This window comes from Natator depressus, chromosome 15 (genome assembly GCF_965152275.1).
Source record: "Natator depressus isolate rNatDep1 chromosome 15, rNatDep2.hap1, whole genome shotgun sequence".
Taxonomy (NCBI): domain Eukaryota; kingdom Metazoa; phylum Chordata; order Testudines; family Cheloniidae; genus Natator; species Natator depressus.
Window position 1 is genome coordinate 23,940,742 of NC_134248.1, and position 17,528 is coordinate 23,958,269.

Consider the following 17,528-nt stretch of genomic DNA (forward strand, 5'->3'; position numbering starts at 1 on the left):
TGTCGTTTGGTGGTCCCAAGTCAGAGCGGTTTGCCTGGTGTCGGGCTGCAGGAATTCTGAACGAGTGCTGCTGTGTTCTCGAGATGTTACTTTTGGCAAGCATTAAATTAACTGCGACCAGGAATCAAGCACAGTTTACAGCACTGCCTGCACTTGGATCAGTCCAGAAAAGCTAATGCCGCCTTTAGTTTTACTGCAAAGATTCTGTCAATGGAAAACCCTAAGGGTTTAAAAATTACATTTCCCTTAAACAGATTGGGCTACAGAAAGGGTCAGTAAAATGCCAGATGATAAAAAAACAAAAGAAGTTTAATAACCTGATCTGCTTTTCACGGTTACGCTCTTTTACCTCTTTCTGCCTTTCCCGCCGCTGGGAAGATATGACCAGCTAGTCAGTTTCATGCTTGTTTCTATTCATTTTGACTCTCATCTGCTGCATTAGCACAAGGCTGCAATGTTTGGATTGCAGATGCTCTAGGGTTAAGCCTGGTTCCCTTTGGACTTTTAACTATATTTAAATATACATTTGACCTCTTTGGTTTTAACATTTTTATAAGCTTGTTTTTGAAGTGCAATCCAGGGGGAAATGGGCACTAGATTGGGAATCGGGAGGCCTGGATTCCCTGACCTTCTCTGCCATCTGTAGTCCGAAATTGGAGAAGATACTTCCCAGCCTTCTTCCCCTTCTCCCACTTCCATAGGAATCACAGCCCTTAATAGCCCTTGGGTTTAGTACTTACTCTAGCTTTACAGAATCGCACAATGCTCTCCAAACCACAGGTTCTTGCAGATGGCTAGAGAGCAAATAGTGGCTCTGCCTTGTGGCACAGACTCTTGCTAACTGCATACTGGGAATTTAATTAGTTTGCAGATTTAAGATGCATTTGATGGGTATGTAGAGATAAGAAAGATTCAGATGACAGAATTATATCCCCAGATAAAATCTCAGGCATTCATACTCCTCAACTGTCTACCTAGACGCAAGGGCTTCCTTCATTTTTAGGTCTGAATTGAATTTTGCCCACAGTGGGTCTGCAGCAGTTGTCATCCAGCTGTCTATTGTAACTGTTCTCTTTTACCCTGTGGGTGTGCCTGGGATGTGCAAGCAGAAAGAATTGGGGGTAGAAGCTCAGAGTTCTAACAAAACTCTGTGTTTAATAACTCAATCAATCAAACTGCAGTTGGACAATCCCTTAATTTCCTAATTGTCACGTCCTTCACTAAACTGGGTTAACCAAGTAATTTACAGATATTTGATGTTGAAGTTGCTCATGCTCCTGAAATGAAGAGACTGTTGCTAGACTACTTATTTTATAGATGGGTAAACTGAGGCAGAGAGCCATCATGACTTGCCGGAACACACATACTGAGGCAGTGGTAGAGAGAAGGTTAAAAACAAAGAGACCTGACTCCCAATTCCATATCCGTAACCACTAGACTTTGCCCCCTCTTTTTCAGACAGCATAGCTTTATTTGACCAGCTGAAAGTGAAGGTTCCAAAGTTATGATGTGGTGTCCCCTGGGACTTTGGAAAGGTGGCTGATTCATTGTCAAGGAAACCCAGGTTCAAGCCAGTCACAACTCGCCCTGAGGTCTGGGTGAGTCCAGGTGTGAACAAGGGCTCCATTGTGTGTCTCCCACCATGCCTTCATTCTAAAACCTCTCTCATTTATCTCTTACCTTTCAAAGTGCTAAATGCAGATATGTGTCTGAAGGCAGGAGCAATACTTACTTTGCACCGGCAGGTGATTTGCCCTCCATGGAAGGATTTAAAAAAAAAAAAAAAAGGCAGCATATTATTGATCTGTCCTTTTCCCCACATCCTCCATGCCCCACCCCAGCCCCTTCCTCCTCTTCTTTATTTCTCTTCAGCCACACCAGCTGTTTTGAACACTCTCTTCCCTCTGCCTCGCTGATTCTCCACTCTCCAACCCCACCTCCCGTCTATTTCGTATTACTGCTTCTGATGCACACCACTAACAGCGCCGTTCTTCTTCAGGCATTGACTGTTCAGCCCGCCCAGTGAGTGATCGGTTTAATTACTGTGAGGGAAGGTGAAGTGTCTACACTACAAACGTATGTCACTACAGATACGTCGCTCCGGGGTGTGGAAAAGCCACACTCCTGAGCGACGCAGTTATCCCAACCTAACTCCCCGGTGCAGACAGCTCTGTGTCGACGGAAGAGCTTCTCCCATCGACACGGCTACTGCCGCTTGTGGAGGTGGATTAACTGTATGCCGACGGGAGAAGCGTAGTAGCGTCTTCCCTTGCAGCTGCGTCACTGCAGCACGGTAAGTGTAGACAAGCCCCAAGGCTGCAGAGGGCAGTCCTTGTTGGAGATGGAGTCGGCATTCAAGAATTCCTGATCTTGTGCTTTGACCGCTTGCCCCCGTGCATCTTTTAAACTGCCGTGTGATAGCTGGATCGGGCCCACTACAGACTCCAATTAAAGTCCGTGAAAGTTGAATCAAGCCCTGAATCTGCAGTTGTTTTAGAAACAGTGGGCCATGGCGGCTTTACATATTCTTCCCCAGTCTTTGCAGTTTAAAATAAGAGACACTATCAGTTGCATCCCAGAAGGTGAAGGTGGCACTCATCATATACAGAGCTTTGATTTTATTGGTGGGACCTCCAGTGAAGAGCTGTGATTTTTATTGGTGGGACCTATGCTTGGGACAACCACATACAGAATAAAAATCTAGGACAGGTTCTCCTCTCAGATGGAGTGTGTCTCTAGTGTTAATTGTTTTATTTTATGGCAGCAGCTGTTATTACCAAGGGAGGCTTTACATTAATCCTGGCCCCCCGCCCCCACCCTTGTTCCCCTTGTTATCATACAAATCGCATAATAATAACACCAGGGATAAACAGGGACTACAGTAGCTGTTAGCTGTGTATAAAAACAAATCACATGGAAACAGTATAATTACTGAGAAAGTATCGACTTGAGTAATGAAGTAATTGTTTTCTTCCCTCCAGCAGATTGATTCTAACTCTCTGGGCTCCATGCTGGTTTTGAAGGCCGTGACTACTCGTTAATAAGAAGAATTTTACGTTTCACACTATGTTAATTTAAAACCTGGATGTGATAGGATCCCAGGCGTCAACATCATTATATAGAGCCTGCTTTAAGTGGCTTCTTCAGTGTTAGGAAGCAGACCACTGCTACCATTTACAAAAACAAAAAACAAAACCACCTTCCCTAGCAGTGAGTTGGGCTCCTGTGTTGGAGCAGTGAGTTGGGCTCCTGTGCAATGGGTTCCTATTTTAAGGATGCAGTTCACAAATATTTGACTTTCTGGTCCAGGATGCTCCCTCAGGATGGGATTTCTCTCTGCAGCTAGCAAGCACAATCCAGCGGTGTCTGGCTTGCTGGGAGCTGGAGCATTCCCCTCTTGGCTGGATGCTTTGAGCTGCCATGTCGCGGGGGCGGGGGGGATAACATTGGAGCAAGGAAAAGGCAGTCCCAGTCATAATGTGAATGGGAGATTCCCAATCTTTTGTTCCTTTCCAAGGGTTCTGTGGGTAGCTGAGAGGCCCATTGCCATGGATCTTCAAAGGATATGTTGTTATATGTGCCCATCCTGTCCTCCTTTTTGGCTTTTGCTACCCTGCTTTCTTCTCTTCCCTGGTAATCTTCAGGAGATGCATTGCACTGGGTTGTCGTGTCCCCACAGTGTGCCGTTTCCCTTTGAGGTTTGTGCCACAAGGTCTCTCTCTGTCATGAACATTTAATGTTGAACCCGTATGAGGTCGGGCTGAATTACTTACATGGCCCCTGTCTCTTTAGAGCATTCCAAACAGCCAGTTTTAGACATGCTTATGACACGTTTTTAGACATGCTTTGATGCCAAGATATCAGCACTTGTGCAAAAGAACAGGCAGATTCTCACAGTGACAAAGAACCAACAGTAGAAAAACTGGATGCTCTGGTGACATAGCAATCACTGTGTGTAAGGCGTGCTGTTGTAAGCTTCACTGAGCATCTCCTTATGTATTCTGCCATGGAAATTGGAGAGGGAACAGACCGATTAGGTCACCCAGTCCAGGCCTCTGACAGCACAGGATTGCTCCCAGCAATAGCTGCTGCATCAGAAGAGCCCTAGGCCCTCGTTACTTGACTGAGTCAAGCACAAGAGTATTTTAAATTCATAATCTGCAAACAGTCATGCTCAGCGCTCTTCACCCCGGGAGGCAATCAGGCCTCCTTTCCCAGGAAGAGCGCTAATGGAGGAGGTTGGAGTACACCTCGGGGATTCAAGTGCCCACCGCTTGCTGTTACTTAACCTGCTTTGAAAGTCCAGCCTTTGCAAGCTGACTGTGGCAGGCAGCTGTGTCACCATCTTTTCATGTGCACCTGGGTTTTGCGCTTAGGAATAAGGGTTTCTTTTTTAAAAATGAGAGTGCTGCTCTCCGAACCTCATTATCAGGTGTGAGTTTCCCAAGAGACTTCTGCATTCGTTCCCTTTCTCCCGCGTCCTTGTTGTCTGTCTCTCTCTGTCTAGATACCTGTGTCTGTGAAAATGGCAATTACCCGTTTTGAAAGAGCCTCTGAGCACTGCTGACATAGTGTGAGATGACGGTACTTTTATGTAAGGTAGCGCTCTGCCATTCTTTCTGCTCCACTATACCATCGCTTCTCTTCCAGCATCCGTAGGCTGAAAATATGACTGGAGAGCAGAAACAGAGTCTCCAAAGGTTTTACAAAAAGGGCTTTAATCTTTTAAAGTGCCTTACATTTTGCATATTGCCAAATGTGGGCCAGTTTCACTTGGTTGTTTTGTACTTAGAGTTGGATTCTCTCTCTCTCGCTCTCTGAAATTGTGGACTGAAATGACTTCTGCTGATTCGCTCACCCACACACCATCACCACACAATTTTCTTCCCACTCCTGATGTCCCATAGGCTTGAGCAAACCATGCATTGCATGCCTAAAAATCTATCTTCTGCTTCCTGTGGCTTTGAAAATTGAGAGCACGGGGAAGGCTTAGCAGTTGCCCATGGGGAAGGCCAGGCCTCAGCTCTCCGCTTGTGGTTGTCAGGTAACTGAGCACTTGCACCATCTTATCCCAGTGTAAATCTAGCAAGACAGAAACCCACTGTTTTGCCTTCTCAGTATGTGTTTAATGCTCTTGTAGCTTGGTTTTTGGAGGGACGTTTGGAGTCAACTTCTTCAGCTGCCTTTGTGGTATCTTTTCATGCTAAGAAATGGAAAAAACCCATCCTGTGAATAAGGAATGTGGTGGGGGAAAGGATATTAATATCCAGATTGCTACTATGCTTTATCTTCACGGTGGCAGAAGCAGGAGCAGGATTGATGAGCCAACGTGCCTCTAAAGCTACCGAACAGTCTTACTGGAATAAAGCCATTTGAACAGAGACCCTCCTGGGTGTTTGGTTTCTGTGAGTCCAGTCTTGGAATTGTACATCTCTTTTTATCCACAAACTCCTTGTCTCTTAGCAGAGTTGTATAACGGGGGGAGCAAAGAAAAGTAAGAACGTTATTCATTAGCCCTTGTGGCCCTGGGGTCAGAAGTTCTGGGACAGCCCCTGGCAGGCAAGGATGCCAGGAGAAGAAGGCGCTCACGAAGAGCGTTGACTGTCCTATCTCAGTTCTTTCCAGTGGCTGGAATGGGGCCTGGGCAGAAATCTCTTCTTCTCCATCCTTTGCTGCAACTTCTTCCCCTTTCAGTCCTCCTCTGCTCTGGCTGAGCAAAAGAAAATGATGATTCCCTTTGACTGCGGCACTGAATACCCATCGAGGAATCAACAGGCTTTGCTTTCTGGGAGGCTAGCCCAGTGAAACCTGCTTATAATTGAGTGCAACTTGACTGGAAGCAGCATGAAGCTTCATTTGCAGCGTGGTGAAAATCCCTTGAACAGTATCAAAGCTGTCCAGGGCCGGCTTGAGTGGGGAGCAAGGCTTAAGATGTGGCATTGTGATGCACACTCCACTTCTAAGGCTGCTTTGGGAGTTCAAAAAGCAGGGGTGGAGGTTACATGCTGCAGCTGCACATTCCAGTAAGCAGCAATTAATTAATTAAGATGCGCTCGAGTGTCATTAGGTGGTATCTTTTTTTACGCACACGTCAATCCCAGAAGGTTTCATCGTGGGTAATGATGTCCGGGCCAGAGCAATTCATAGCGCTTAACTGTGCGGACGCCTGCCGCTTTAACCAACGCAGCAGAACGTCCTTGTGTCATATCATTGGCCCCAGCTAGCTGCGGTCTGAGATCGCGTCGCCCCGTGCCTCCCAAAGGAGGAAACAGCCCCGAAGTACAAGTGATAAGTTAATGAATAGCCCACCTGTTGCTGGTCCAGGCGGGAAGTTAGCCTGGCAGTCATCCACAGCCCGGGAGTCGGAGAGAAAGGGAGCCCTTCTGGAAGGAATGAAAAGCACCAGTTGGTGCTGGAGAACAATGGCAGACTTGTCTCCAGTTGTAAGGCTGCTGTAATAAAGGTGCAAAGTTGTGTGAACTTCGTTGCTTGTTCGCTTTTTTTTTTTCATATTTTTCTCAGAGCAGCTGCAGGGTGATTATTGAGCAGTTTGTGGTTTAAGGTTACAAACTAAACCATCATTTTTACCTCCCCTGTTTCCATCCTGGGGGAAAAGAAACCCCATCCCATCGCAAAATAACTGAACAGATAAACTTAATTACGATGTCTTGTAGCTTACAAATATGAGTGGAATGCATTAGGCCAGAATAGGCTGTCGTACTGAGATCCTGTCGGATCTCACAGCAAAACAGGGTCAGGGCTGGGTCAACGCTGGGACAGGAGACGGTAAGGAACTATGGGGATGCTCTGAGTCAGCATGGAAGCAGTGCCCCACGTGGTGATAGGAAATAAGACACAAAATTGAGAGCCTGATGTGTAGTTACAGATCCTATTGATGCTCTTTATAAAGGCACGCGCGTTAACTTCAGTGTCCTGCCAGGTTGGATGAATCTGTCTCTTGCCTCTTGAAATTCCCCAGGCTGTTTCAGGCCTTGATATTCAAGTCCTTGCTAGAGATGCACCAAGGCGCTCAAGGTTTCTGGGCTCTGATGCATGTGAAAGAGGAGGTTGTGTGCAAGCAGATGTTAGTTAAGAGCAAGGCAGAATCCTCTTTGCCGAACTCTACTTGCGTTGGGATGAGCTGGTGTTCATGTCCCGTTCTAAACTACTTCTCACATTGCCATGCGATGTTAATCAGCTGCAGTGCTTCAGCCCAGAGGTGGCTTCATTTCAGTGGTGGATGAACGGAACCCTTTGCCAAGTTTGTATATCAGTAAGTACGCTTCGAGATCTTTGGGGTGAAAGGCATTGCACAACAGCAGGATTATTGTTCTAAGACTGTCAGGAGATATTGGCTAATTAGTAGTAGCTAAACCGTTACTTTGCTTGGGAAAAATCAAAAGTGCTGAACATTTTGATCTTTTCCCTAGAGTGGTGTCGTCCCTCCCCCTTCCCCCCCAGCAAACGCCATCCTAATGAGAGCTATTCTTTGAAGCTCTGTTAGGTTGCATTGTTCCATGAAGTTTCTTTTTTGAAGAGCACTTCCTCCAACACTGTTGGCTTTAGAGCCTGTAGACAGACATTTGTCACTAGTTCTGCCTATTTTATCTAACCTAGTCTCTCATACAGCTGTCTTTTTTTCTTATTTATCTGGCACCCACCACCCTAGTATCTGAGCTCCTCCCCAAATTAACAAGAGCATGAAATCCCCCCACCCCCACCCCCCAGGTGGACTAGATTTCTCTCTCTCTCTCGGGGAGGCTTCTGGAATTCTTTTAGAACAAAGTGCGTGCCTGTGTTACTCTCTCTTCCTCAATTTAGTTGTTGGGGCTATTGTCGTGTTAAGTTTTATGGTAGTCTGGAACCAGTTAACAGTAAAGCTCTGTCCCCTGCCATCAGGAGTTTGACCTGGGAAGTTGATGGTTTTATGGTTTCTGTGGGGTGTGACTGCTGCAGGAGCGGATGGTCCCAAAGTGAGTGGCCTTTCTTGGACCAGTACCATGGGTGACCATAAAGATGAAGGCCACCTTCTCATTTTCTGGAGTTTAACTTGCTGTTCTGTGGGGAGCTGGGGAGTTTGTAGAGTGTCCAGGTGATGCAGCCAGCCTTGCTTAGTATAGCAGGTTCTTTGAAGCGTCCGTGTTAAAGGGCTGGAAAGTGACCAGGGAAGTACGCATCTGCAACACGTGATGAGGGCATGTGAGGGAAAGGTGCTGAAATCGGTGATCGGATTGTTCTTACTCTCCACAGGAGCGAAGCCTGACGGGCAAGCTGGAACCCGTGTCTCCGGTCAGCCCCGCCCACCCTGACTCGGAGCTGGATCTGTTACCCTCCAGGCTTTCGAAGGAGGAGCTGATCCAGAACATGGACCGAGTGGATCGGGAGATCACCATGGTGGAGCAGCAGATCTCCAAGCTGAAAAAGAAACAGGTAGGGTGGCCCGACACTGATGGAGTGGTATGTCTGTCAGAGCATCCGCACGTCCCTGTAATGGCGGCCCGTCTGTTCCGCGTGTCCACTGCCGTCCGCCGAGGGGTGGCATTGCACAGTTCCACTGAGGGCAGCAATTGCAGCAGCTACTGTACATAAGGCAAGGCAACTGCTAGCGCTTTAACCAGCCTCTCGCCTAGACTTCCCCCGGACAGCTCGCCAGCCCATCAGCCCTGTTGTTTGTACTGCATTAGCACCAAGAGGCCCAAACCAAGACCAGGGATCCATTGTGCTGTGCTGTGCGCGCACCTGGTAAGCGCCGATCCCGACCCACCTGGTGCTTACAACCTGAATAGAGAAGACAGACAAGGGGTGAGGTAAAGAAGTATTTTTATCCCCGTTATATAGATGGGGAAATGAGGCACAGAGAAACTAAGCGACATGCCCAGGGCCAAGCAAGAAGTGGGTGACAGAGCTGGCAATTGATCCCAGGTCCTCAATCCTGTGCATTGTAATCACAAGACTATTTTTCCTCCCAACTAGATCTCCAGCAGCATTACCACGGGGGGGAATAGTGCTGCGGGTAATGCAGTGGTGGGAAATGTTAAGAAAAAATGCGATTGTGCTCTGGTTCTGAATCTGCGAATGCCGAATTCAGCGCTTGGATATTTCCACCCTGAGTCTCAGGAAGGGATTTGCTTCTCTGCAGTGCCCCGGCCATATAAAACTCCATCCGTTCTGCCTATATTGCGTTATATGTTGCTGTTTGTTGTTCCCGACTCGTGGTGGAGCCTAGCACGCTTGGTAGTTCTGTACTCAGTGTGTGCACCAGTTGTCCTGTTCTCACTCTTTGCCTGGTGTGTGTCTGTGTGTGTGTGTCCCAAAATAAAGCTGCAATACTGAGATTTCTCGTTGTAGCTGGAAAACCAACCCAAAGCTTTGCGTGTCGACGCAATAGGGCAGCCCTGCATCAGTGGCAGACTTGGGAACAACGCCCCCTGCTGTTTTGTGACCTAACCTGCAGCCTCTGCTGTATTGCACTGAGTGTTACTCTGCTCCGTGTGCCTGGGCTCAGGCAGATGTAACAGAGGGCTCTGGGCAGCTCCCTTCCTGCAGTCAATTGAGGGGATGGGAGAAGAGACCATCTCTGGTTGCCATCAAATTCTACTGCTGGGCCTTGGGTAAGCGTGTACCACTATTCTAGGGAAGCCCTAGGTCTCACCGTAAGGCCCTTGTTACTGTAGTATCTGGACACATGACTGTTTTCAATGTACATATCCTCCCTGCAGAGATGGCTGCTATTCATGTTACAGATGAGCACTGGGAGGCTAAGTGAGTTGCCCAAGGTCACACAGTATGTCTGTGGCAGAGCAGGGAATTGAACCCAGGTCTTCTAAATCTTAGGCTAGGGCTCTAACCACTGGACCTTCCTTCCTTGTCTATGTAGCAGAGTAGAAGTCTGCCTGGCAGAAGACTCCACCAGCACATCCCAGGCTTATTGTTCCCACACAGATTACCATAACCCCATTAAGAGATTAACATGACAAAAGTACAGTGGCAGCCTGTGATTTTTATAAAGGTTTTTCAATGCCTAAAGCAAAGCAGTTCTCTTGTGTCTCCTTGTTACCGGTTGTTACTTCCCGTGCGTCAGGAAGCTCTGTAATGCTTGCTGATGACTGCTAATCCCCACCCGCCTGAGAGATGAGCCAGCTCTCCTGATGTGCATGTGCCCTGGAATTTATGAATTAAGGAGGCGGTATAATTGGGCTGTCATTCTGAATGAAAAACTGGGTCTATTTCCATGCTCCTAGAGGGAAAACAAGTTGCTGATGTTCCTCCCAAGTTCAGCAGAAATGGCACAGGAAGGGAATAATGAGTGCAATAAAAGAACTGAAGAGACTCCTCTCGTTTCACATGCACACAATCACGCACGCCCATGCACACGCTCGTGCTCACGTGCACTCTCAGCAGGCTGCGCTGTAGCTGGCACAGAACCAAGCTCTTTAGTCTCTTTACTGCAAGGCCATCCCAAATGCCCCTTTTTGCTATGAATAGAGTTGAGGTTTTGATGAACAGATGCCTCTCCATCCCCCTCGTAAGTGGAATCAGGACAGTTTGGTTTTGTTTTTAAATAGTGTAGTGTAATTAGTCCTAGACACCTGTTTTCAGTTGATTTCCCTACAGAGGTATCAAAAGGGCTGAAGCAGGGAGAGGGGAAGGGAGGGGAGCCGGGAGGGCTAAGAAGCAGCTGTGATGCCAGGTGAAATGAATGGCCCCAAAGCTGCCTTTTCATTGGTGCAGCTGGAACATCTGGAGTGATTTAAAACCACAGAGGATTCCCTTGTTTTATGTTTTGGGAGTTGAGTGGAGTCTGGCCCGCCATAAGGGCTGAGAGCAATAAGATTCTGGCGCTTGCCACTGGGAGGCTGGTTCCTTTAAAGGCAGACCTGCCAGGACAATGGTGGCGTAATGATAAAGTTGGAGTTCAAAGGACGCTGTCAGCTTTAAACTCCTGGGCCAGATCCCTTGGTCTCCCCAAGCTGCTTTGCAGAGAAGCAGATGGAAGGATGTGGGGGAGGGCAGAATGGGTCAAAGGTAGCTTTAAGACATCTTTACATTCTCTGCTGATAGGGACCTGAAGCCTGCTCTCATCTCATGCCTGGCTCCCTATGCTCCAAGGGGCTGTCCTGGCAGCTGGGGAATCAGCCAGATGCATCAGCTTTGCGACCATGCCCCCTTCGCTGAGGCCTGGGAGAGAAATTGGAATAGGAGCCGTAAGAGTGGCCAGGGAGATTTCTTTGCACGCTGCCTGGTCCTGCTGGCCTTTCTGCCTGCTTCACCTGGCAGAGTGGCCCAAATTGACTGCAATGCAGCACTATGCACCAGGTGCCTCCCGCATCTGCAGGGGTGGTGCCCCTTCTCAGGCGGGGTTGCCTCCATGCACTCGTCTCAGGAAAGAAGCTGGCACTTTGCACCAACACTGTATTCATTACAGTTCCTTTTAAAGAAAAGCCCTTGCTCCAAAAAGCTCCCAAGGGACCTTTGGTCCGGCGACCTCGACATGCTGGCAGTGTCCATCCCCCGGTCAGTTTGCAGTGAAGGGGGATTTAGCCTATTGAGAGCAACAGGCTCCACTTAGTTAGAGCCTTAGTACTCCTGGAGCCACCTGGCTTTACCAAGGGTGCAGGGCTTCCAGGCCTGTGCAAGCCAGGTCACCAGTGAAGCACAGCTGGGGAGTTTGGCTTGTTTTCTAGTGGAAAGTTGATCTTAAGTCAGTGACTCTGGGAAAGCAAAACGAGATTGTCATTTTACCTTGGAATGGAGATTCCCCCCAACTCCTCCAGGGTATAATTCACAGTAGCTGTGGGGATGGTGTCCTCCTAGCAGACAGCTCTGCAGCCTGGCTTTTCCAGAGCTGCTGGATACCCACAGACTGAAGTTAAAGGAGCTACAGGTACTTAGCACCTTTGAAAACCAGGCCGTCGTCCTGGAAAGAAAAGGCTTTTATTGTTTGTCTCGGTCTCTCCCCCGGACATTGATTTTATAAATCCTCTGCAAAGGCTCAGATTAGTTACAAAGGCGGCAAAAGTAGCTGCTGACAGATAAACCCCCTTCTCCCTTTTCTTTGCGGGTGGTTCTGTTGCTTGGTGTGTAGTCAGTTACAGATATTGACCGTGGCCTTCTCTCTCCTTAAGAAAGTTCGGTACATCTGGCCTTTTAGGATTCAGTGCAAGAGAAAATATTTGAGAGGTGCGGGGGAAAAAGAGAGAGCAGAAAAGTTCCTCTCTGTAATACTTTGAGAACATTTGGTCCGTCTGGGCATCTGAGCCACTGACTTTTAAAGAACATGAGAGAGAGAGAGAGAAAACAAAAGATATTAGCCGGATCTTCCTTGAGCAAACAGTAGAGCAGTTGTACGAAGCCCTAATGTCTCAGTGCATTTTCCCTCTGTCCTTGGGAGGTCTTAGAGACAATTAAACACATTTGTACACAAAGCCTGTGCGCCAAAAAAAAAAAAAGCAGCAGCAACAGAGTCTCCTTGGTCCTTCCAAAAATGGCCCTGAAGGCTCTCGCTGGGCTTGGCTGGCAGGAGGGGTTCTGATGAAGCAAAGTCTTTAGCAGCCCAGGAGCTTTGCTTTCCTGAAATCCAATGCACCAGCGAGCTGCTTTGTCCAGCTGCCCCTCCCCGGCTTTATTCAAGTGTGTTCAATCTCTTTCACTTCTCCCACTAGCCTTCTCTGTCATGACAAGGAAGAATAATCGCCATGCAGTTATTCCTGGCCGTGGTACCAGGGATCTTGAATCACACACGCACACACGCACACACCCTCACACCCTCCCGCGCTCCAAAAATTTTCTGGGATTTTCTTTCTGTGTAAATATCTTCTAAGCCATCTCCAGAATGCTTTTCGGAAGTGTAACGCTGACACCTACTGGCAAAGGTGGAGCCAGCAGTGGCCTGCAGCCTTGCAGCACCGTAGGGGAGCCCAAGACTTGGCCTGTTTGCCAAATCTGCCAGGTAGGTTTATCATGTTCAAGAACAGGTCCCCCAACTGAATTTTATCTGCTGTTTCTCAGCCTCTTTTTCTTAGAATATGTGTTAGAAGTAGATTTCCTGAGCTGGAAACCCTGTTTCTTTCTGTTTTAAGTTGCCATGTTCTTGTGTGTGTAGGCTGATCGCTGGTGATTTCTGCCCAGGAACTAGCACGTGCCTGGATTAAACATGGACATTTAAATGATAACTACCTCTGAGTAAGGGCAACCGTGCCAGAGACTGACTAGATTCACAGAAGACTGGAAAAACCAGACCCAGCCAAAGCTATTTTAGTTCATACCTCATGCAACTTGATCAAACAGGAGGGATCTGTGCTTGCTGCCATATGCCCTGCAGATTAAGTATTGTTATTACCGTACCATTGTTGCTGGGGAAGAGAAAGAGGTGCTGCCTTCATTTAGGAGCTGATTGGCCTTAGGAGGAGAGGGAAGCTTACACTGTCCCTAATGACAGGGCTGGGTGTTGCCTCGAAGACCCTGCCGTGGGATTTTCAGTTTAGCAAAAGAGGGAAGTTGCAGGCTAGCGGAGGGTTGGCGTGTCACCGTCAAGACTCCTCCTGATTTTCTGATTGTAAAGGTCACAGTCCCGGCCTGGTTTTTGTGGCAGACCTTTAAGAGCCGTCTCTTGATCCTGGCCGCTTTTGCTTTGCCATTTTCCACAAATTCCAAGAGACACTGTTACTGGCTAAACCGACTGAGATCATCTTTGTAATCTCTGAGAGCACAGAGGAGAAGTAACCCCTAGTCCGTTTGCTCTAATTGGTGGGCCTGCACCTTTGATCATTGTATAGTATTACGGCCACAGAGAGTAGAGAGACTGTAATTCTTCACTGTATTTCAGCTATAATTAGATTTGCAGGGGTGGTGGTTTTGCTTTTAAGGAGCTGCTTTTAATGAGCCTCCACTTACTGGCAATCATTCATTTCTTGATTTGCCATCAAATCTTCTGTCTTAAATCAATTAGAACAGATTTGACCACTCGGGAAACTTTTTTGTGGGCTGCCAAAATACCTGTCAAAATTTCTAGAGATTTTACCCAAATCCTTTCCCTGATGGAAATTGGGGGTTTTTGTTTTCTGTTTGATAATCTGGGGATCTTTTGTTTCAAATTCCTGGATTTTGTAGTTTTGGGGCCTGTAAAGGGCATCTTTTCTATTATGAGAATAGTGCATGCATTTCATTCCTTGAACCAAACCCTGGATCCTGACACTCCTCGACCCTGGGAAAGTTCTGATCTGGATTGGACCTTTGCTGCTTGGACACAGCTCTGTTTGGAAGCGGTTCTAGTTGAACAAAGAACTAGAAGTGCACTGTAAGCCCCAGGGGAAAGTAGTTCATCAAGACACGGGTTGCTGATTAGTTCGCAAGTGGAGTTGAACATGTTGGTTCTGACTTGGAAAGCTTTAAGCGGCTTACCTCTTCTTGTTGGGGAACCACTTCACAACTCTGGCAGCATCCATGGAGGGAGATCAGTGGAGACACTTGAGCCAATGGTCTCCTGGTTTAAACAGGAAGGGACCAGGAGTGGGGCATATTCCAAAAAGGGAATATCGAACCCACCTTTTGTCCTTCAGATGCCTTGGTTATTGGGTCTTGAGATCAAACTGCAAGGCATAATATAGATTTCCTCTGGCTTTGGGGCAGTGGGGTGGGTCAAAGGATAGGGGTAGTTGGGGATTGCTGTTTTTATTGTATTGATGGTGCTTTGTATTTGGTCAGGATTGAAAGATCAGCTGAGAAATTAGGTGGATGGACAGGACATAGAATCATAGAATAACAGAGTTGGAAGGGACCTCTGGAGGCCATCTAGTCCAACCCCCTGCCCAGAGCAGGACCAATCCCAACTAAATCATCCCAGCCAGGGCTTTGTCAAGCCTGACCTTAAAAACTTCTAAGGAAGAGGATTCCACCACCTCCCTAGGTAACGCATTCCAGTGTTTCACCACCCTCCTAGTGAAAAAGTTTTTCCTAATATCCAACCTAAACTTCCCCCACTGCAACTTGAGACCATTACTCCTTGTCCTGTCATCTGCTATCACTGAGAATAGTCTAGATCCATCCTCTTTGGATCCACCTTTCAGGTAGTTAAAAGCAGCTATCAAATCCCCCCTCATTCTTCTCTTCCGTAGACTAAATAATCCCAGTTCCCTCAGCCTCTCCTCATAACTCATGTGTTCCAGTCCCCTAATCATTTTTGTTGCCCTTCGCTGGACTCTCTCCGATTTCTCCACATCCTTCTTGTAGTGTGGGGCCCAAAACTGGACACAGTACTCCAGATGAGGCCTCACCAATGTCGAATAGAGGGGAACGATCATGTCCCTCGATCTTCTGGCAATGCCCCTACTTATACACCCCAAAATGCCATTGGCCTTCTTGGCAACAAGGGCACACTGTTGACTCATATCCAGCTTCTCGTCCACTGTCACCCCTAGGTCCTTCTCTGCAGAACTGCTGCCTAGCCATTCGGTCCCTAGTCTGTAGCGGTGCATTGGATTCTTCCATTCTAAGTGCAGGACTCTGCACTCGTCCTTGTTGAACCTCATCAGATTTCTTTTGGCCCAATCCTCCAATTTGTCTAGGTCCCTCTGTATCCTATCCCTACCCTCCAGCATATCTACCACTCCTCCCAGTTAGTGTCATCCGCAAACTTGCTGAGGGTGCAATCCACACCATCCTCCAGATCATTAATGAAGATATTGAACAAAACCGGCCCCAGGACCGACCCTTGGGGCACTCCGCTAGATACCGGCTGCCAACTAGACATGGAGCCATTGATCACTACCCGTTGAGCCCGACAATCTAGCCAACTTTCTACCCACCTTGTAGTGCATCCATCCAGCCCATACTTCTTTAGCTTGCTGACAAGAATACTGTGGGAGACCGTGTCAAAAGCTTTGCTAAAGTCGAGGAATAACACATCCACTGCTTTCCCTTCATCCACAGAACCAGTTATCTCATCATAGAAGGCAATTAGATTAGTCAGGCATGACTTTCCCTTGGTGAATCCATGCTGACTGTTCCTGATCACTTTCCTCTCGTCTAAGTGCTTCAGAATTGATTCCTTGAGGACCTGCTCCATGATTTTTCCAGGGACAGAGGTGAGGCTGACCGGCCTGTAGTTCCCAGGATCATCCTTCTTCCCTTTTTTAAAGATGGGCACTACAGTAGCCTTTTTCCAATCTTCCGGGACTTCCCCCAATTGCCATGAGTTTTCAAAGATAATGGCCAATGGCTCTGCAATCACATCCACCAATTCCTTTAGCACTCTCGGATGCAACGCATCCGGCCCCAGGGACTTGTGCACGTCCAGTTTTTCTAAATAATTAAGGGCGCTAGGGTTTGATGCCAAGCCCTTTGGTGTCGGTGGAAAAGCCCTTTCCTGCAGAGCTTCCCAAAAAAACACCATGCCCGATTCCTGATAGTTGACCCCCGCCCTTCTGTCTAACCTGTATGTTACTATTATTTTTTAGCTGAATTAACATCCTCAAAGCCTCTTCCAGATTCACTTGTGAGTCTTTGCACAACTCTCTCTCTCCTTTTTAGGTTTCCAAGTATGAGACCCGTCTTGCTGGTTCAGGAGCAGCATTTCTGATGAGTCATTTGCAGCCCTCCTTTTGTACCCGTTGGATTTTATGCTGTGCCAGAGTTAATTTTTCTCTAGCGCTCTCCAAGGTGCATCCACGCCATAGCAGGGCTGCGCAAAGGCCAAGAGCCACCTGCGGCGTCCTGGAAATGTGGCTCATGGCCACTCTCTGCCGGTCTCTGCAGGAGGTGACCAAGGGCAGGTTTTTATCTCTGCTGAGCTCAAACAAGCTGCTGCTTCACTTCATCTTCAGAGCATTCACGTCTAAGTGACTGTCAGGGTTACCCTCATTTTGCTGTTGGTAAAAGCTGTGGACGTGTCTGGGAAGTTGGGTGTGGCTTTTGGGCTCCTGGCTGGTTGCCCAGATCGCCCTCAGCAGATGGAGTTTGGGTACCTCACCTGCACAGCCAGGGTAAGGCTGTGACTCAGAACTAAGGGAACTGCCACACGCCCCTTTTATATGTAGGACCACAGAGGAAGAGATGTACATTCAGCTGCAATCTCTCTCCAGGGCAGGGGAGTCTGAACTGGACGCTGGCCCCTTGCTCAGTGCTGTCTAGTTTGCCACTGTTGCGGTGTTGAGTTTTTACCAGATTCTGATACATTCCCTTTGTTTTATTTAACACTGAAAAGGAAAAGGGGATTTGAAAATGGCCTTCCCGAGACAGGGCGTTGGTCTGTAGATGCCCTGAAGAAAGTGGCTTGTGCTGATGCCCTTAGCTGCAGCTCCTGGGTCAGTCTGACATTACTAGAATTGTATGAGGTACCGATAGTACAGTAAGTGTGTGGGGCCGTTTGACCATGAGAAGCGGCCCCCTAGTGATGATTAACACCCTGCCTCTGGGCTCCTTAGTAATATCTAAAAATACAATAGCGAAATTTGTCTCTGTGGCCTACCTGCCCGCTTCCCGCCTGCATCTCTGGCCTGTCTCCTGATGCTGCCCTTTATGCATGCGACATA

The 17,528-nt window shown here is 47.8% G+C and overlaps 2 protein-coding genes across 12 annotated transcripts in view; both read left to right on the plus strand.

Annotated features, from left to right (window-relative positions):
- The window catches only part of SCARB1 (scavenger receptor class B member 1), a 540,196-nt gene that overhangs the window by 414,774 nt on the left and 107,894 nt on the right, over nucleotides 1-17,528 (plus strand). The gene's annotated exons all lie outside the window — the stretch shown is intronic.
- Nucleotides 1-17,528, plus strand: part of NCOR2 (nuclear receptor corepressor 2) — a 398,218-nt gene that overhangs the window by 173,483 nt on the left and 207,207 nt on the right. For all 11 annotated transcript variants that reach the window (XM_074972263.1, XM_074972265.1, XM_074972262.1 and 8 more), the window contains one exon: nucleotides 8,251-8,430. In XM_074972263.1, the coding sequence (XP_074828364.1) occupies nucleotides 8,251-8,430 (180 nt within the window). The remainder of the gene's footprint in view (nucleotides 1-8,250; nucleotides 8,431-17,528) is intronic.